General features: G+C 43.9%; 1 protein-coding gene across 3 annotated transcripts; it reads left to right on the top strand.

Annotated features, from left to right (window-relative positions):
• Positions 1-540: 540 nt before the first annotated feature.
• Positions 541-15,367, top strand: LOC121540536 (bromodomain-containing protein 1). Of its 3 annotated transcripts, XM_041849481.1 has the most exons (13): positions 541-859; positions 2,543-3,924; positions 4,080-4,248; positions 4,721-4,852; positions 5,911-6,039; positions 6,177-6,489; positions 6,656-6,925; positions 7,086-7,583; positions 7,690-7,816; positions 8,043-8,173; positions 12,971-13,065; positions 13,436-13,584; positions 13,757-15,367. In XM_041849481.1, the coding sequence occupies exons 2-13, from the start codon at positions 2,561-2,563 to the stop codon at positions 13,938-13,940; spliced, it is 3,561 nt and encodes a 1,186-aa protein (XP_041705415.1). In that variant the 5' UTR covers positions 541-859; positions 2,543-2,560; the 3' UTR covers positions 13,941-15,367. The 3 variants fall into 3 exon arrangements, with proteins under 3 accessions (XP_041705415.1, XP_041705416.1, XP_045063794.1); XM_041849482.1 differs by lacking the exon at positions 12,971-13,065 and having other exon boundaries at positions 13,757-13,865; XM_045207859.1 differs by lacking the exons at positions 12,971-13,065; positions 13,436-13,584; positions 13,757-15,367 and adding an exon at positions 10,614-10,654.
• The last annotated feature ends 6,019 nt before the right edge of the window (positions 15,368-21,386 follow it).

Genomic DNA, 21,386 nt, shown 5'->3' with positions numbered 1-21,386 from the left:
AAGGGCAGATATGTGTAAATCTGTACAGGAGATAGTGTTATATAGTGAGAAGAGAAGGGAAGAGGTTATGTTGTGTAAAATGAGATTATGGCATACGGGATTTAATTCATCTTTGAAATTGATAGGGAAACATGGAACTGGAATGTGTAATGGATGTATGGTAGAGGAAACGGTTGAACATGTATTATTATTTTGTGAAATGTATGATGTAGAAAGGGAGAGGTTGTTTGACAGGGTCAGAGAGGTTGGACGGGAATGGGGAGTGGGTGGTATTTTGCGTGGCGGTGATGTGAGTAGTGAGGTTTGTAGGGAATTATTTTATATTATTAGAAATTCCGGGTTAGTTAAGAGAATATAGTGGTATAGATAGGTCGTGACCGGCCTCACACTCCAGTACAGTAGGTGGGGGTGTATGCACCTGTCAGTTGGTTGCGATTCGCCAATAAAACTTAAAGAAGAAGGCGCTGCCCATGCTAAAGCGGGATTTTGTGCAGTAGCGTCCTCTATCTATCTCTATGGAGCCGCTGCACATTGCACAACCGCATTGTTGTTTGGGAAAAGAAACCAGGGGCAGCTTGCTAGCTATTGATTATTAGCCAGTTGGAAAAGGACATTAGCTAGTATTTGGTGGCTTTTCCAAAATATTTATGTTTAAAATAGAATCGAATTTGGAATTTAGACAGTCGTCTTGGATACCTCTTGGTATCTTTCAAATTTATAATTCAAAGCTGCTCGAGCGGTGCCCGTTGGATGAGAGGATTGTGTGTGGATTTACTGCTGCTGCTCTGCGCAGGCCACTTCGGCGCCATTGCTTGCAAGCGCTGCTGTTTTCAAAAGCGGAATTACTGAAAATACAAAGGTAGGTATAGACACATTTCCTTTGCACACACACATGCATTTCAGACAGACCTAAAAGCATTTATACAAATGGATTCTACATGCTAGTGGGGAAAATAATAACTTTAACGAATCGACTCGGATTCTTGTTTAGTCCGACGTCATATTTCCCTCTTGGCGTATTGTGAACGAACTGTCCTAGCTAGCTAACTCTTTGGTAAGTGATATCGCTGGCGCTGTGTTTTTACGGGATTTCCCTCTCCTGGCTTCATATAAATATATTATATTTATGCCTGGCTCAACGTTCAACAAATTCTGAAGCTAACGTTAGGTAGCTACCGCGTTAGCTCTGAATCTAGTTAACTTGCCAGCTAGTTGGCCACAAACTGACTTTACGCTAAATTAGCCTAGCAAACGTTAGCCAGTTAACTAACTTCTAGCCTAATAGCAAAGGCACCATTACGTTAAAGTAGCTAGCTAGTTGTGTTTAAGTAGCTAGCACAATTTAGCATTGCCAAGCTAGTTAACTAACATTAGCTAGCTACTTTATTATTATATTATTATTACTAGCTAGATCTTTTCCGCTGACAGTTGACTAGCCAGGCTAGCTACATGGTTGCCTAATTAGACTGTGATACCAATTATTGGTATAGTCTGAAACAAAGCGCAAAAACTTGTCAAGTGTTCAAAAAAGCCTGAATGTTGACTACAATTACGGTTGAACTTACTGTACCGGTTGTCTGTGTGTTTGGTCCTTCATCTGGTCGAAATTTGAGACAAAATATCCACAGGTAATTATTATTTACCCGACTTTTTATTACGCAGGTACTGCCATTTAAATTTCTGGCACAAACGAAAAACCATGTAAACACCTGCAAGACTTGGGTTAGTATGGATGCATCACTTGTATGTACTTCCGTCTTGTGCACGTGCCTTAGGTCATGAGCAAACATCTTTATTTCCGCATACAGAGACCCACATGTTTACATTTTAGTCATTTAGCAGACGCTCTTATCCAGAGCGACTTACAGTTAGTGAGTGCATAAATTTTTCATACTGGCTCCCCGTGGGAATCGAACCCACAACCCTGGCGTTGCAAGCGCCATGCTCTACCAACTGAGCTACATGTTGTAACGTTAGTCGGTTTAATAATACTTCCCTGTGGATATTTTGTCAAAAATTTCGACCAGCTGAAGGACCAACCCCACGGACAATCAATCGTCAGAGTAAGTTCAAATAATTTTATTCAGCATTCATGACAGACAAGGGACATTTAGTTTTTTCTTCATCTATGTAAATGTACATGGTTATGCTGTACACCAGGGTTTCCCAACCCTCTCCTCGGGCCCCCCCAGACGTTTCACATTTTTGTTTGACATTTTAGTCATTTAGCAGACGCTCTTATCCAGAGCGACTTACAGTTAGTGAGTGCATACATTTTTCATACTGGCCCCCCGTGCTTTACATTTACATTTTGGAAAGCATCACCACATTCGGGACTAGCTATGCTGCACAATGGAAGCATCGCCACATTCGAGACTAGGCCTAGTCTTGTTAATGAAGAGCCTTATTTTATGTCCACTCATCAGAATAGTAGACTTAACTGAAACTGAGAAAGGGAAATTGTGGCTGGATAATGATTTATTACAATCTTGGTTGGTATTGGCCTAGGTGAAATTTCAATCAAATCGTTTTTTTGTTGCAGTTTCTTTAGGTCTTCAAGATGAAGAAAAAAGTGCGGCATCATAATCGCATGTCCACGCCCCAGAGGCCCTCCTCGCCCATCAAACCTTCACCGAACAAGGAGACCCTGACCTACGCCCAGGCCCAGCGCATGGTGGACCTGGAGATAGATGGCCGCGTGCACAGGATCAGCATATATGATAAGTTGGACGTCATCACCGACGATGACCCCACGGCCCAAGAGATCATGGAGTGCAACAGCAACAAGGAGAACAACGAGAAGCCCCAGCTAGTCCTGGTGCGCTCGGTGAGGCTCAAAGACAACCAGCAGAAGAGGAGCACTGCCCTCACCACCACGCACGGAGCTGCCCCGCAAGGGAGTGCCCTCTTGGAACCCAAGTTTCGCACTGTGGAGTACAACCTTCCCGCGGTGTCTCGGAGGCCCTCCATCTATTATAAGTTTTGTGAGAAGACTGCTGAAGAGCTGGATGAGGAGGTGGAATACGACATGGATGAGGAGGATTACGCCTGGCTGGATCTGCTCAACGACAAGAGGAAAAGTGAGGGCGTCAGCCAGGTGTCCCAGAACCTCTTTGAGTTCCTTATGGACCGCTTTGAGAAGGAGTCCTTCTTTGACAGCCAGGGTCGGAGTGACCCCCAGTCCCTCATCGACGAGGACGCTGTCTGCTGCATCTGCATGGACGGAGATGGCCAGGACAGCAATGTCATCCTCTTCTGTGACTCCTGCAACATGGCCGTGCACCAGGAGTGCTACGGTGTTCCCTACATCCCAGAGGGCCAGTGGCTGTGTCGCCACTGCCTCCAGTGCCCCTCACGGCCCGCTGAGTGTGTCTTCTGCCCGAACAAGGGCGGCGCCCTGAAGAAGACTGATGACGACCGCTGGGGCCACGTGGTGTGTGCCCTGTGGGTGCCAGAGGTGGGCTTCTCTGACACGGTCTTCATCGAGCCCATCGACGGCGTCAGCAATATTCCGCCCGCCCGCTGGAAGCTCACCTGCTATCTCTGCAAGGAGAAGGGTGCCGGGGCCTGCATCCAGTGTCACAAGGTTAACTGTTACACAGCCTTCCACGTCAGCTGTGCCCAAAAGGCCGGCCTCTACATGAAAATGGAGCCTGTCAAGGAATTCACAGAGACCGGTTCGCCCACTTTCTCTGTGAAGAAGACAGCCTTCTGCTCCGCTCACACTCCTAAAGGGTGCACCTGGAGACCCCTCGCCATCTACGAGGAAGGCCATGCTAAAAACGGTGTCTGTCACAAGAGGGGTGACAAAAGAGGGAGGAGGAGGTTAAAAGGGTGGCTGAAGAAGAATAAGACAGTAGTGGTGGTGCCTGAGGTAAAGGAAGAAGCTCCCGCTGCGCCTGGGCCTAGTATAACCCCCAGCAGGTAGGCATATTATTTTTACTTCATTTGTCTACCAACCAAATGTTTCTAAATATTTTCCTAAATTACAAACCTCCCAATTGATGGGTGAAATAGGCATTCAAAAGAATAATCCTGCGTCTGACCAATGCTAACATACATACCCTCCCCCCCCTCAGTTTCGACACGATCCTCAATCAAGTGTCTGTCCAGAAGAAGAAGGCGTTTGTGGAGCGGGTCCTGAGCTACTGGATGCAGAAGAGACAGTCGAGGAACGGCGTTCCACTGATCAGGCGGCTACAGGCCAACCCCCAGTCCCCCAAACCAGAGCAGCTGGTCAGTCCAGTGGTCAGTCTAATTGTTCATTAACTTTCATGACATTTCTTGTGTTTTAAAACCTTTCTCAGATGCTCGAAAATCAAAAATAAAGCAGGCTAATAATTGATTTGATAAAGATGAGAAGTTTCCTGTGTCTAGGCCTTTTTCTCAAACGTCTTTAGATTATAGTAGTATTTTATTAGGGTCCAAACAGGAAACCAAACACAACAAATAAAATGCATAATATACATGACACTACATAATATAATACATATATAAATTGAGATGGGCCATTTATTCATTTCAGTATAGACTATAAAAAAAGAGAAGAAATGTAATTAAAATTAGCCTAGTTTATTTTAGTCAGAGCCATATTAAAAATGGCTCACAGCCAGTGTGCATAGAAGGTAGCTCCTTGTCATTTTCTGCCCCCATTACCTGAGATTGATGTCTTGTGAATGTACGGTACATTAAAATGCCTTTTTGAACTCTGATGTTACAGGACAGCAGGGTGGAGGATAATCAAGCGATGAAGGAGCAGCTAAAGGAATGGCACCGCCTACGCCAAGACCTGGAGCGAGCTCGCCTATTGCTAGAACTGATCAGGAAGAGGGAGAAGCTAAAGAGAGAGGAGGTACAGAGAATTGGTTTTCTTAGTTTCCACGGTAGTGAAATAAGAATGTTTGTGACATCATATCAATGGATAGTTGTGTGAGCCCTCCTATAAGTAAAATGTGGTAAAAATAATTTCCTCTCCTTTCGAAAGAATCTGTGACCATGTTTCAATCTACAGATTTTATGCGAGTAAAGTCATACTGCATAAAATCAAGTAAAATTCACGACAGCTGTGATGGAAACAGGTTTCAGTACAATGTTATAAATACAGACAGATAATTTGTTCGTTCGACATGGTGGGATCTTTTTGTCTGTAAAATTATGTGAGAAATGGCGGTGGAAACGCCTTTTTATGTACAAATATTGATATAAAAACCATCATATCGAAGTAAACTTGGAGTCACGCGATACTATGGTGTGTGGTTCTCCCACTACAACTTGAGAAACCATGCAGTTTACTAGGCTACAGATGAAATAAGTTACGATGAAATTCACAGGGTGGTGAAAGTGCACAGTGCTCTTGATGCTCCTTTCCAATAAATATCGAGGGTCTTATTCTGGTGACATAATGATTGATGCTTGACTGCTGTTTGACAAATAAAAATTATTCTTGCTCATATCCATTCTAATCTCATTATGTAGACTAGCCTACCCGCACAGCCTTCCTGCACTGTATCGGCGAGCTCTTGGCTAGAGCGCACGTGCCAAAACCAGAGAAGGCACATTTGCTATATAACGCAACAGTTTTTGTGACAACTATCGGTAGAGTTAAATGCGATGGAAACACATTGAACTTTAGATTTGTATTTGGCACATGAAAACATACATTTTGTGTGCACTACATCATCACACGCTGATTATTATCCTCAACAAGTCCGTTTGGTGGAAACACACCACTGGTGGGAAAATTCGCATATTTTCTTTATGCATATTTTTGAATATTTGCATGGAAATCTGTCGCCAGTTGGATGGAAACCTAGCTTGTGTTGTTAAAACGGTTTTAGGATTGGTTTTTGGAAGCCTTAGTAAATATTAGTATACTGCTACAGCTTTGTGTTCTGTCCTGTCCCCATTCAGATGAAGCTCCAACAGTCCGTTCTGGAGGTACAGCTCACACCTTTAAACATTCTACTTCGAGCCGTACTGGACCAGCTTCAGGAGAAGGATGCAGCCAAGATCTTTGCCCAGCCTGTCAGCGTTAAAGAGGTAAGGTCCCCCACACCCCACAATAGAATGTTACTTTCACAAATTGAAAAAAAAATGCCTATATATTTCTATTTCATTCTTTGGGTACCCTTTCTTTCAGCATCATGTTTTGTTTGCCATCTCCCCATCCCTCTCAGGTGCCTGACTACTTGGACCACATCAAGAAGCCAATGGACTTCTCCACCATGAGGAAGCGCATTGATGCCCACGGCTACAAGAGCCTGGAGGAGTTTGAGGCTGACTTCGACCAGATCATATTCAACTGCATGAAGTACAACGCCAAGGACACGTTCTTCCATAAAGCCGCTCTGCGTCTGCAAGACCGAGGCGGGGCCATCCTCCGGAAGACTCGTCGGGAGGCTGAGCGACTCGGCTTTGACTTTGCCAGCGGGATGCACCTTCCTGAGCAGCCCAAGGTGGAGGCTCCTCCCCCTTTCTCCTGGGACGATGGTAAGAACATGGTCTACATATGTTTACTTCTATATTAATCTGTCCACAGCCAAATCAAGTAAAGACCCTTTGCTGAATCCAACTATTGATTTATGGTACTGTAGCATTTCGGAATGGGGCCACAGCTGAGCTCAGCCAATCAAGTTGTTGTTTGTGTGTCTTGCAGTGGACCGGATACTAAACCCAGCCAACCGGCAGCACATGTCTTTGGAAGAGCAACTGAAAGAGCTGCTGGAGAAGCTGGACATGAGCAGTGCCATGAAGTCCAGTCCATCTCGCAGCAAGCGACTGAAGCTGCTCAAAAAGACCATCACAGATGTTCGCAGCTCAATAAACCTAAAGATGCGACGCCCCGCTACCACCCCCTCTGAACCGAAACCAGCAGAGACTGAGGAGAAACCACTGCCCCCCATTCGACACAGCACACAGGAAGATGGTACGTACCAGGTGGTCTAAAAGCAAAAAATTGGTTAAATAATGCTTTCTCCTTGCTTTGATGTCTTATTTGATGAACTGTAGGCTATTAGCTAATGCTTGTCTATTCCACAAGTCAGGATGTTTTCATTTCCTACTGTGATTTTGTTTTGATTGTATAGGAGGCGAGTCTTTGCCCCCACCGAAACTAGAGCCGTTGAACTTGTCGCCGCCACTTGTCAACTCAGACAGTCATTCAGAACCTCCCATGCTCAAGCCCATCAAATCCAATGCGGACAAGAGCCAGAAGACCTCCAAGTGCAACGGTGTCAAGACCGCTACCTCAGTACCCCGGGAAACTCTCAACGGGCACATCTCTAACCCGCTGGTCCCCGACAGTCACCTCAGTGTCGTGGCCACCTCCACGCTCGCAGAGCCCTCTAGCACGGGCAACAGGCGAACCAACGTGCTCTTTCGCAAGTCCAAGAATGCCAGCCCGCAGAAACCCCCAAGGACAGCTGAGCACCCGCTCGGCTCCCCGCTGCTGGGCACTAAAACCTTCCTCTCTGTGGTCATTCCTCGCTTGGAGACTCTCCTCCTACCCAGGAAGAGGACCCACAGTGCCTGTGGAGACTGTGACCAGGATGAGGAGGAATCCCCCATCAAGCGCCTTGACACAGGTAAAGCCCAGTGTAAAATCAAAATATCACGTTTTTTGCATGCAAAATGTTGTCGTATTGGAGATGCAAGATTGTGTGTAGACCATTAGTTTTTTCTTGTCTCCAGGACTAGCTAACGGCTTTGTCGTCGAGCCGGAGTGTGAAGCCAGTCCCATTAGGCCACTGGAGCCTCGCAGGCGCTGCACCTCTGAGTCCAGCATCTCCCCTAGCGGCAGCGTGCTGTGTACGACCAGGTATGCTTGTTGACACCTCAGCACATTAGTAATAATTCAGCCTCTCTCTGCCGGCAGCACTCTACTGTGTAACACCAGGTACAGGATTAGCAGTGCGCCTACATCACAGTGCCATGTTAGCATTTATATCCAGCGTATGCTCTAAGAGCCATTTGTGGTAGAAGGCAGGATGTTGCACTCCACTACTGGCACATTAGCTTCCCCTGTTTCCCTTTGTCTCCTGCAGCACGGTCAGTGTGCCGAAAAGTGGGAAAGGAAGGCCATCCATGGCACGTAGGAGCACAGTGGACGACAAAAACGCACTCATCACCTGTATCGAAAATGGGGACTTCACCAAAGCCTCTAAGATTGCAGCAGGTGAGACACTGGTTCTTAGCACAAACACACTTCCAGGAGATAAAGGCCAGGAGGGATTTACATTATGAATGATGCATGTATCCATTTTTGTGGTAGCGGTCTAACATTTCTTTCTGGAATAGCTAACAAAGTCCTCTGCCATTGCCCTGTCACCAAAAGCTTATTCGTATTAGTTTATTTGTAGTTTTATTCTGAGAGTAATTTGGAATTCTACCATTTTTCCAAAAATGTATTGGCCAGTAAACATCAAGGAATCCTGTGCATGAATTAGCTTCCAATGAACCGCAAGTCTCAGCTTAGGCAAGTAGAGGGTAGCCTGAAATCCAGACCTGTTTTGTGCTAACATTCCACTATATGTACTCCTTGTCATATGCCAAACATTTGTTTAGCATGACAAGGAGTGGCAAGGATTGGAATGTTAGCACAACAGACTGGTACCCAGGCTAAGTAGAGGGGCTTTTTTTTTGTCCTGACTTGGCCTGACTGGTAAACAAGTTCTAAGATTTGTAGTATATAAACTCAGCAAAAAAAGAAACGTCCTCTCACTGTGAACTGTGTTTATTTTCAGCAAACTTAACATGTGTAAATATTTGTATGAACATAACAAGATTCAACAACTGAGACATTAACTGAACAAGTTCCACAGACATGTGACTAACAGAAATTGAATAATGTGTCCCTGAACAAAGGAGGGGGGGGGGTCAAAAGTAACAGTCAGTATCTGGTGTGGCCACCAGCTGCATTAAGTACTGCAGTGCATCTCCTCCTCATGGACTACACCAGATTTGCCAGTTCTTGCTGTGAGATGTTACTCCGCTCTTCCACCAAGGCACCTGCAAGTTCCCAGACTTTTCTGGGGGGAATGGCCCTAGCTCTCACCCTCCGATCCAACAGGTCCCAGACGTGCTCAATGGGATTGAGATCCGGGCTCTTCACTGGCCATGGCAAAACACTGACATTCCTGTCTTGCAGGAAATCACGAGCAGTATGGCTAGTGGCATTGTCATGTCAGGATGAGCCTGCAGGAAGGGTACCACATGAGGGAGGAGGATGTCTTCCCTGTAATGCATAGCGTTGAGATTGCCTGCAATGACAACAAGCTCAGTCCGATGATGCTGTGACACACCGCCCCAGACCATGACGGACCCTCCACCTCCAACTCGATCCTGCTCCAGAGTACAGGCCTCAGTATAACGCTCATTCCTTCGACGATAAACACGAATCCGACCATCACCCCTGGTGAGACAAAACCGCGACTCGTCAGTGAAGAGCACTTTTTGCCAGTCCTGTCTGGGCCAGCGACGGTGGGTTTGTGCCCATAGCCGGTGATGTCTGGTGAGGACCTGCCTTTCAACAGGCCTACAAGCCCTCAGTCCAGCCTCTCTTGGCCTATTGCGGACAGTCAGTGCACTGATGGAGGGATTGTGCGTTCCTGGTTTAACTTGGGCAGTTGTTGTTGCCATCCTGTACCTGTCCCGATGGTGTGATGTTCGGATGTACCGATCCTGTGCAGGTGTTGTTACACATGGTCTGCCACTGCAAGGACGATCAGCTGTCCGTCCTGTCTCCCTGTAGTGGCATCTCACAGTACGGACATTGCAATTAATTGCCCTTGCCACATCTGCAGTCCTCATGCCTCCTTGCAGCATGCCTAAGGCACGTTCACGCAGATGAGCATGGACCCTGGGCATCTTTCTTTTGGTGTTTTTCAGACAGTAGAAAGGCCTCTAGTGTCCTAAGTTTTCATAACTGTGACCTTAATTGCCTACTGTCTGTAAGCTGTTAGTGTCTTAACGATCCTTCCACAGGTGCATGTTCATTAATTGTTTATGGTTCATTGAACAAGCATAGGAAACAGTGTTTAAACCCTTTACAATGAAGATCTGTGAAGTTATTTGGATTTTTACAAATTATCTTTTTGTTGCTGAGTGTGTGTGTGTGTGTGTGTGTATATATGTGTATATATATATATATTGTGACGTCACGAGAGGCTACACAGCTTTCAGCGGGATTGCTCAAGTAGTGCAAGGAGACAAGGTTCAAACAAAACAAGGATTTTATTATAGGTCTTGGGAAATTAACGCAAATATAACAAAATTCTGTTCTCTTGTGGCTCTTTAAGGGTTAACAGTTCAGGGATGTCTCTTCCACATCCAAAGTCATAATTCTCACTCGCTCAGATAACTTTTCCCCAGCCTTACTGTAGTCCACGTTGCAGCTAGTGGCCAACCCAGCAAAAAGTCCTTCCAAATGTCTCTCACGTATTTCCACAGGTGCATATATCCAAAGGTGAGTATTTCCCAAAGGTAAGTATCTCCAAATCCTTATATTAATCATGGAAGTGGACGTGCAGCACTCTTGTCCTCCAGAGAGCCCAGGTTGGAGACTGTGTCTCTTCCCTTCCCAAACCTTCAGCTCATCAGCTCCTCATTTGTTTCAGCTGCGTGGGAAGATTGGCCATAGAGGGGTGGAGTTCCCGACCATACCAGCAGATGGAGCCATAGCTGTCTGGGTTTGCAGCCATCTCAGGGGATGTAACGTCCCTCCAGGACACAGCCTCTCGTGACATCACTTATATATATATATATATATATATATATATATATATATATATATATATATATATATATATATATATATATATATATATATATATACACACACATACAGTGAGGAAAAAAGTATTTGATCCCCTGCTGATTTTGTACGTTTGCCCACTGACAAAAAAATGATCAGTCTGTAATTTTAATGGTAGATTTATTTGAACAGTGAGAGACAGAATAACAACAAACAAATCCAGAAAAACGCATGTCAAAAAAGTTATGAATTGATTTGCATTTTAATGAGGGAAATAAGTATTTGACCCCTCTGCAAAACATGACTTAGTACTTGGTGGCAAAACCCTTGTTGGCAATCACAGAGGTCAGACGTTTATTGTAGTTGTCCACCAGGTTTGCACACATCTCAGGAGGGATTTTGTCCCACTCCTCTTTGCAGATCTTCTCCAAGTCATTAAGGTTTCGAGGCTGACGTTTGGCAACTCGAACCTTCAGCTCCCTCTACAGATTTTCTAAGGGATTAAGGTCTGGAGACTGGCTAGGCCACTCCAGGACCTTAATGTGCTTCTTCTTGAGCCACTCCTTTGTTGCCTTGGCCGTGTGTTTTGGGTCATTGTCATGCTGGAATACCCATCCACGACCCATTTTCAATGCCCTGGCTGAGGGAAGGAGGTTCTCACCCAAGATTTGATGGTACATGGCCCCATCCATCGTCCCTTTGATGCGGTGAAGTTGTCCTGTCCCCTTAGCAGAAAAACACCCCCAAAGCATAATGTTTCCACCTCCATGTTTGACGGTGGGGAAGGTGTTCTTGGGGTCATAGGCAGCATTCCTCCTCCGCAAAGCACGGCGAGTTGAGTTGATGCCAAAGAGCTCGATTTTGGTCTCATCTGACCACAACGCTTTCACCCAGTTCTCCTCTGAATCATTCAGATGTTCACTGGCAAACTTCAGATGGGCCTGTATATGTGCTTTCTTGAGCAGGGGGAACTTGCGTGCACTGCAGGATTTCAATCCTTCACGGCGTAGTGTGTTACCAATTGTTTTCTTGGTGACTATGGTCCCAGCTGCCTTGAGATCATTGACAAGATCCTCCCGTGTAGTTCTGGGCTGATTCCTCACCATTCTCATGATCATTGCAACTCCACGAGGTGAGATCTTGCATGGAGCCCCAGGCCGAGGGAGATTGACAGATCTTTTGTGTTTCTTCCATTTGCGAATAATCGCACCAACTGTTGTCACCTTCTCACCAAGCTGCTTGGCAATGGTCTTGTAGCCCATTCCAGCCTAGTGTAGGTCTACAATCTTGTCCCTGACATCCTTGGAGAGCTCTTTGGTCTTGGCCATGGTGGAGAGTTTGGAATCTGATTTGATTTATTGCTTCTGTGGACAGGTGTCTTTTTATACAGGTAACAAACTGAGATTAGGAGCACTCCCTTTAAGAGTGTGCGCCTAATCTCAGCTCGTTACCTGTATAAAAGACACCTGGGAGCCAGAAATCTTTCTGATTGAGAGGGGGTCAAATACTAATTTCCCTCATTAAAATGCAAATCAATTTATAACATTTTTGACATGCGTTTTTTGGATTTTTTTGTTGTTATTCTGTCTCTCACTGTTCAAATAAACCTACCATTAAAATTATAGACTGATCATGTCTTTGTCAGTGGGCAAACGTACAAAATCAGCAGGGGATCAAATACTTTTTTCCCTCACTGTATATATATTTATTTATTTAGACAGGAATGTGTGTTTGCCAGCATGTGTGTGTTCTTGGTAAGACTGCATCTGAGCACGGAACATGAGTTTGTTTGACAGCAGACAGCTGAGACTCTCAGCGCACTGGGGCCATGGTTATGGTTGGGATTCTTTTATGTCCCAGTGGCCTGAGCTGACATGCCCCAAGGCAGCAATGGTCTCCCTGTCATCCTGTCCAGACTAATCAATCCCACTTCCTCTACATAATTCATCAGTTTTCGGTCGTCTTCTCCTCTCGGTCGCAAACTGCGGAATGGTTACCCTCTACATCGACCTTGTGTTATTTCATAATTCATACGACTAACACTGTATTTCACTGTTTTGATGCCCTGTAATATTTCCCTGTGTGTGAAAGTACATTCTTGTGTTTTGTGTGCTGGTGTTGTCTTTCCCTATCAGTGTGAGCATGGCTTTTAGAGTAGTATTCTTGTCTGTTTGCAGTGAACACCCCATAACTTGCTTGTCGTTATTCCTGCTTCCGTAGAAGTTGGCAACGGAAATATTTGGATGTCCGCTAGTGCTGAACCCCTTAAACTAGTTTGGGCAAAATGTAGTGGATATCCCTCCTACCCCGCCTTGGTGAGTGAGAGCATGTGTCCCAGAGACTGGCCATCTATATGTCTCCATTTCCCATCCATTCGTCTCATCGTAAGTGGTGTAGCTGGTGTTTGTGCACGCCCTGCAGCTAGCTGCTCAGTTCCAATGTGTTGTGGATGGAATGTGTGTTAGGAGTCACTGAGGAGGAGTAACACAGATTGCTTAGAGCTTTCCGGGTGACTCGGGTAGCATGGCATCCGTGTGTGGTAGTGTGTTGTCAGTGTAATTGTTTTAATGTCAGTTCCTGTCCACCGGTCTGAACCTCTGCTTCATCACCAGGATTCACTGCGTCCTCTTGTTTTCAGACCACTAGAGTCAATCACTTCTCTCTCCTTCCGTCCCTCCCTCCCAGATCATAGACCCCAAGATGCAGAGGGCGGGGTGTCACCACATCGGGGTCTCCCTGCCCCCTCTGGACGTGCTCAGGGTCGGAGAGCTGATGCAGTACAGGTCCGAAGAGAAACTCTTCCTCGTCCACTTCTTCGACAACAAGCACAGCTGGTGAGATGACGCTCCCCCTCTATGGTTCGCCATTTGTATAATCTCCTAACTTGGCCAACAGTTTATTTTCAAGTTTAAGTGCCCAGGTTCAGGTTTTCTTGATTTCCAATGGTAGTCAGAGGTAATATGATGATGTAGCATAATGCAAACGCTACGTCACTTTATTTGACAGGCAATGGCTTCCTAGATCCAAGATGGTTCCCTTTGGTGTCAATAAGACCGTGGACAAGATCAAACTGATGGAGGGCCGCTCCTCTGGCGTCCGTAAAGCCGTACAGACCGCCTTCAAGCGCGCCACGAGCCACCTGAGCCAGGTCGGGGACGGGCTTAGCAGCGAGCCCTGCCACGTGGACTGAATCTGGTCATACACCCCCCTCATCTCTAGGGAGAGTCCTTCCTTAACTATTTTTCCTTGATATTCCACAGCAGCCCTGGTATTCCCCTCTCATACACACCCCTCATTGTGTTTACGGTCTCCTCTAGTGGAGGAGCAGCCCAACGGTCTCTTGGTGCAGGTTTTCATTCCGCCTCACTGAGCTGCTCATGGGTAAACGGTTTGGGAATGACGCCACGCTGCGTATGCTCCATTTTAATCTATTCCATTCTAAATACTGTAGCTTGCGACATTCAAATGAATCAATGAGCTATGCAACTGGACTCAAGCAATTGGGTTTGCGGCTGCAAAAACCTTCATACGGAGTCCGAGGACCGACTTGTGAAAATCACTGGTCTAATGTGATGAATGTGCCGGAGTTGAGTCTCTGTCTTGTAATGTGCTGCAAGACTGCTGCAACCTTCACTCCCATCTCCTCTCTGCAGCAGCCCTGGATTTAACCCTGTAAATACCTGCACAAGGCCTGACACTAATTTATTCTGTTTTCAGTTATTATTGGTACTGCGTGTTCACTTTTGCTATTGATACTGCAGGGGTGATTCATGGCAGCACTATGGTGCATATTAAGTATTTGCTGGTGCTACAACCTGTGCAAGTCTAGGCTACAACAGACTCAACCAGGGAAAAATATATACTGTATTGATTGAACATTTATTTTAGTTTTTTTTATTTCAGCTACTTTTTTTTTACGGTTTCTTAAGTTATCGAAGTTTATGGAAAAGCTTCTCTTGGCATTAATGTGTTTTTAAATACAAGAATGTTTTTACGGGACTTGGTGTGTTTTTTTTTGTGTACATATTTATATAAATCTTTATACTTGTATACATCAGATGCTTTCAGTGTTTAAAAAGCTGAATGTGCATCATTCACACACAACCAAAAATCAGCTGCCCAGATTGTCATACATTATAATTTTTTTTGCCTTGTGTGATCAGTGAATAACAACCTGCAAAACGTTGTCTTCGTACACAATGGTTTTGACTGTGTTACAGGGACCATGACCATGGGTGAATGTGCCTGTACTAATTTATTGTAAAAGAGAAATGTATATGCATTACTTTATATAGAAAGAGTCGTAAGAGATACTAATGGCTCACTAGGAGCCTGCCGTAGAGGCCCTTTTTGCATATTTTTTTTGATTTTTTACCTGAGGCATTAATCTTAAAGGTGGGAATAGAATCCATGACCTTTTATTCAGTTGGGAGGATCTGGGGTAGCAGTGGGTAGAATTATTTTTCTTTCTCCCAAAATACATTTTCGTATGGACGTTCTATAAATAGACTTACTAGTCTTATTCTCTGGGAAAATCACATTATAGCCAATGGAGTAGATGCTGGCAAAGTCCAGTATTTTTATAAAACACTGAAAATAAAAAAAATTATTAAATAACTGATTTGTGTTGTATGGATTTTGTGTTTGATGATATGAAAGGGAGACAATTACAGACTGCCACAAGGTGGAGCTATGGCATGGCAAAAGTCTACTGCCAGAGAGAATTTAATTTCAATTACGTTTACCAAGGGGCAGCGTGTAACAGGTCAGATCACAAGTCTAATGCCACCTACCACCTTCATCTAATACATGATAGTATAAACATGATCTAGATTAGAAGTTTCTGTCCAATGCTATCAAGTAGCCTACATGCCCATTTTCTTGGTAATTGCCTTACAAAACCACTAGTATTATAATAAACTTTGACATTGATCTTGTATGTTTATTTTCTTAAAATGACTGAACATAGCAAAAAGAATGCCTTTCTTCAGAACTATATGTCAGTGCAGCACATAGTCCATGCATAAACAGTGGGCTTCTCACCGCCTACATCTCCCTCAATTGGATGCTAATTGTTTGGGGAGGAAGACTGCAATGAGCCGGAGAAAGTCAACTAACCGTGAAGATCAATCTCCCAGCATCAGCCTCATCAGAGAACTTTTCACTGAGCTAATTATCCGTTAGCTCGACATCAGTCCCTCTCGTGTGTGTGGCGGAGGGCTGTGAAATTACCTGAGAAAACCCCAGCAGTTGAGTCTGAGAATGTGTTATTTATGCATGCCACCTCATCACCATACTTGCACAACTAGCCTAATAAACACTTATGGCACATCTCCACAAGACTTGGTCAAAGATGTCAAACAGTTCTTCAGAGAACCACCAAAGATATTTCTCAAAAAGACACGCTGCAAAAGTGACACATAAAACAGATGTGTGAAGGTTGGATAGTAGTGTAAGAAAGAGACCAGTCTTGAAAGGATGGCACTGGAGGCTGGAAGGTGTTGGTAGAGTGGAAGGAGTCATGGAAGGAGTATTGGTAGAGTGGAAGGAGTCGTGGTAGAGTGGAAGGAGTCTTGGTAGAGTGGAAGGAGTCGTGGTAGAGTGGAAGGAGTCTTGGTAGAGTGGAAGGAGTCGTGGTAGAGTGGAAGGATTCTTGGCAAGTTGTGTATTTGCTTGCAAGGCTCCCAAAGACAGAAATACAAAAACATTGTAAAACAAAATTAAGTATATTAACTTAAATCAAAGCTACATTGACAGCTGCTTTAAATAATGACAATGAACCCATCAAAACTTGTGCAGTATAAAAGCCCAGAAAGGCTACCTCACCAGATACCAAGAAGATAACACTGGCCCAAACTGATTCTTAATCTGAGACTTTCATAACTTTGCCAGATAGCTCTGCCCATACCTGGAAGATACCAAAGGCAGGTAATAATGCTTTGTTCGTAACCAAGTGGGAAGTGGGAATTAACACATACGACTGGGAAAAATCGACTTGACGGCCCTCCAACTGGTAATTACTAGTGGGAAACTATCATCCTGAGCTCCCACTTCTCCCACATGCTAACCTCTGACGTCACCTACTGAGGAAGTGACTTTGATAACAGCATTTTCGGCAGTTACAGTGGGGAAAAAAAGTATTTAGTCAGCCACCAATTGTGCAAGTTCTCCCACTTAAAAAGATGAGAGAGGCCTGTAATTTTCATCATAGGTACACGTCAACTATGACAGACAAAATGAGAAAAAAATCCAGAAAATCACATTGTAGGGTTTTTAATGAATTTATTTGCAAATTATGGTGGAAAATAAGTATTTGGTCAATAACAAAAGTTTCTCAATACTTTGTTATATACCCTTTGTTGGCAATGACACAGGTCAAAGTTTTCTGTAAGTCTTCACAAGGTTTTCACACACTGTTGCTGGTATTTTGGCCCATTCCTCCATGCAGATCTCCTCTAGAGCAGTGATGTTTTGGGGCTGTCGCTGGGCAACACGGACTTTCAACTCCCTCCAAAGATTTTCTATGGGGTTGAGATCTGGAGACTGGCTAGGCCACTCCAGGACCTTGAAATGCTTCTTACGAAGCCACTCCTTCGTTGCCCGGGCGGTGTGTTTGGGATCATTGTCATGCTGAAAGACCCAGCCACGTTTCATCTTCAATGCCCTTGCTGATGGAAGGAGGTTTTCACTCAAAATCTCACGATACATGGCCCCATTCATTCTTTCCTTTACACGGATCAGTCGTCCTGGTCCCTTTGCAGAAAAACAGCGCCAAAGCATGATGTTTCCACCCCCATGCTTCACAGTAGGTATGGTGTTCTTTGGATGCAACTCAGCATTCTTTGTCCTCCAAACACGACGAGTTGAGTTTTTACCAAAAAGTTCTATTTTGGTTTCATTTGACCATATGACATTCTCCCAATCCTCTTCTGGATCATCCAAATGCACTCTAGCAAACTTCAGACGGGCCTGGACATGTACTGGCTTAAGCAGGGGGACACATCTGGCACTGCAGGATTTGAGTTCCTGGCGGCGTAGTGTGTTACTGATGGTAGGCTTTGTTACTTTGGTCCCAGCTCTCTGCAGGTCATTCACTAGGTCCCCCCGTGTGGTTCTGGGATTTTTGCTCACCATTCTTGTGATCATTTTGACCCCACGGGGTGAGATCTTGCGTGGAGCCCCAGATCGAAGGAGATTATCAGTGGTCTTGTATGTCTTCCATCTCCTAATAATTGCTCCCACAGTTGATTTCTTCAAACCAAGCTGCTTACCTATTGCAGATTCAGTCTTCCCAGCCTGGTGCAGGTCTACAATTTTGTTTCTGGTGTCCTTTGACAGCTCTTTGGTCTTGGCCATAGTGGAGTTTGGAGTGTGACTGTTTGAGGTTGTGGACAGGTGTCTTTTATACTGAAAACAAGTTCAAACAGGTGCCATTAATACAGGTAACGAGTGGAGGACAGAGGAGCCTCTTAAAGAAGAAGTTACAGGTCTTTCAGAGCCAGAAATCTTGCTTTTTTGTAGGTGACCAAATACTTATTTTCCACCATAATTTGCAAATAAATTCATAAAAAATCCTACAATGTGATTTTCTGGAAAAGAAATTCTCAATTTGTCTGTCATAGTTGACGTGTACCTATTATGAAAATTACAGGCCTCTCTCATCTTTTTAAGTGGGAGAACTTGCACAATTGGTGGCTGACTAAATACTTTTCTTCCCCACTGTAAATGCAACAACAAAACATTCTTTATAAAAAGCAATCTATTAATATAGTTTTTGAACACTATCATTTGTTTACATTCATCATAGCTATACTTTTAGATTATTGTATACGCAGCTTGTTGGCCATTTGTAATTATCTTTTACATTTTAAATATATATTTCATATTCATTATTCAATATAGAAATGATGAGCTTTTATCACTGGCACTTTTATATACCACCACTCTCCAAGGACAACGTAGCGCCTGCACAGTGAAAAGGTGTTCAATCAGGCGGGTACATTCTCAGAAAAGCCCCCTAGCACTTGCAGCTCATAGAGACAGATAGACGACTCTAGTGCTCCATGGGCAGCGCCATTGAGGACTTTCACCATTTTTAAGTAGTCAACTGGGTGGGGCTTCCTATGGTTTAAGGAAGGATCACATGATTCCATCCAGGTCACCAGGTCACCAATCAGCCAATTCATTATATTTGTGAGCAAACATTCCATAACTGTAGGTGGCAGCAAATTGCCAACCTTGGCTTTATACCTCCAGGTGGCAGTATGCTCCCTTTCAGTTTGTTTACCAACTCATAGAAGTAGTAGAAGAAGAACATTGACTACTTCAAAATGAAGATGACCTCAATGGCGCTGTCCATACTCTCACAGATGCCTTAATGGGACAGATACAATGTTGCGTCCTCTATCTCTGTGGAGAAGCTCAATACCACCACACGTCCTGGACAACTCAGAAACGCAAGTTAATGCTGGATTATAAAACAAATGTATTTTAAGCATTCATTAAAATTTAGAGTTGATCAGGCACCATATTTCATCATTAGAGTTGACCAACTCTGTGACCTTGTGGTTAGAGTGTCCTATTTTACTGATTCCCTATAGCGTCAAACCAAGGTTGGAGACACAAGGTTGTTCGGGCAGAGACGAGTCTGTTCCAGCTAACTGCCTTTAGGGATGAGGAGGACACGTTTTCAGGTGATGCTGAAACCCACGGCTTACAACTGAGGATGTCCTAAAATGGATTCTATACCCCCATCATTGAATTGGTCAAAAGCTGTCAAAGCTTTGAAAAGCTGTCAAAAGCTATTGGTGGGGATTGAACATGCAGTGTTCCTTAATGTCAGCTGAGGGGCAGTGCTACCCAAGGAAATGTTATCTAAGTGCAGAGGCCAATGGTGGGAGCACATGCACAGAGAAATAAAGTTCTGACTTATTGTGTTCAAAATCACTAAACTAAGTTACTTATTACATTAGTAGATTTATAATTCCTTGTTTAACCTCAGTGGACACATTCTCTTGAGATGGAGGAGCAGAAAATTAATTTATAGTACACATTTATGATGTAGGGCTACTCCCTTGTCAAATGTTAGGTTTCTAAGTAAAAAACAACAAAATAATTCATTTAGAAATTACAATATGCATTCATATTGTCAATGTACCATGCTTTGAAAATGTACAACTACATTGAGGCACATGATAATTCGATCATTTAGCTTTTTCACCCAATTTGGTTTTGTAAATACTGCACCAGAGGGATCCGAAAAGTTAAAAAGCCAAATAATATTTATCTTTTGTAACTTTTTGGGAGACCCGACCAAATTAACATAGAAATGTGTGTTATAGAGCTGTCATTCTCATTGAAAGCAAGTCTAAGAAGTGATAGATATGTTCTGTTTGTCCTATTTCTATGCTTCCCATTCTTAAGTTTTAATTTTGTGTATTTTACTTTTGGTTTTGTACACCAGCTTCAAACAGCTGAAAATACAAAATGTTTGGTTATGGAAAATATATTTCACAGCGGTTTAGATGGTACAATGATTCTCTACACTATACTTGCTTATTTTGTCACATAAACTGAAATTAGGCGAACTATTAGAATTTGAGCAACCAGGAAATGGCGGAGCGAGTCCTGCATAGTGTATCTTTAAGTGTGATTTATGACTGTGTCTATGAGTTGATCGACAAGTGCTTCAATGTCTTTGATGTTCTTTCTCCAATGCTAATCAGCTTAATCATCCTCTGTTTAGGTTGGCAGGCAAATAACATAAAAACTTTTGGCATGATTTTCTGTTGTCTTTAATGGAGCACTTCCGCTTCACTAACCTTCACTAGTCTTGATTACGATCATGACTGTGGCGTGAATTAGGTCTATTCATTCCAATTCAACAATGAGGAACATTTTAATTGACCCCAACCCCAATTAGAATGTTTCTTTATTCCTTACTATGAATGTGTGTGTATGGTGTGTGTATGGTGTGTGTATGGTGTGTGTATGGTGTGTGTATGGTGTGTGTACTTGTTTTATGTAACTTGTTTGGAAGACCGCTGAACAAACCCCCTCCCAAAAGGAGCATCATTATCTACCAATTAGCCATAAATATCTTCAGAGTCATGAGTCAGTCCGCCTCAGCGACCAAGAGACTCAGTCTCACTGGAAATGCCTTTGAAGTAAGAAATCATTAGTTATGCAATGAAGATAATTAGCAATGTCCGGCTCATAAATAAACACTATTTTCATTGCACACAATTATGCCTCTGACGCCTCTGGAGTAGCTAGTCTCCTGAGTAGCAAAGCACAGAACTCTGTGCTCATGACAAACACACAGAGAAGTCTTAATGCCAACAGGGTGTAGACTCCCCTCTAGTTTGTGTGTGTGCGTGTGTGTGTGTGTGTGTGTGTGTGCGTGTGTGTGCGTGAGTGAGTGTGTGTGTGTGTGTGTGTCATGTGTTTTAATACATTTATGTATGTGGAAGTCACACATGCATGCCTGTGTCTGTATACGCATGAGTGAACAAATTGCATGCATATGTGGATGTATATTTACATTGGCTGTCTAGGTCATTCATTTTCTCCATTGTGTACTCATCACTATTGTTAGAATAATTATCCCGGGAATAGGGGGAGTGCTGTGGTCCTG

This window comes from Coregonus clupeaformis, chromosome 26 (assembly GCF_020615455.1).
Source record: "Coregonus clupeaformis isolate EN_2021a chromosome 26, ASM2061545v1, whole genome shotgun sequence".
NCBI classification, from domain to species: Eukaryota; Metazoa; Chordata; class Actinopteri; order Salmoniformes; family Salmonidae; genus Coregonus; species Coregonus clupeaformis.
Note: the sequence above shows the minus strand (reverse complement) of the source record. Positions and strands in the feature narration are given on the sequence as shown.

What these genes read in the sequence shown, in the direction of transcription:
- LOC121540536 (XM_041849481.1), top strand. Translation starts at nt 2,561, where the DNA reads ATGAAGAAAAAAGTGCGGCATCATAATCGCATGTCCACGCCCCAGAGG. An exon ending in AGCAGCTGGTCAGTCCAGTG is followed by an intron (nt 4,249 to 4,720) that starts GTCAGTCTAATT and finishes CTGATGTTACAG; the next exon opens with GACAGCAGGGTGGAGGATAA. An exon ending in CATCAAGCGCCTTGACACAG is followed by an intron (nt 7,584 to 7,689) that starts GTAAAGCCCAGT and finishes TCTTGTCTCCAG; the next exon opens with GACTAGCTAACGGCTTTGTC.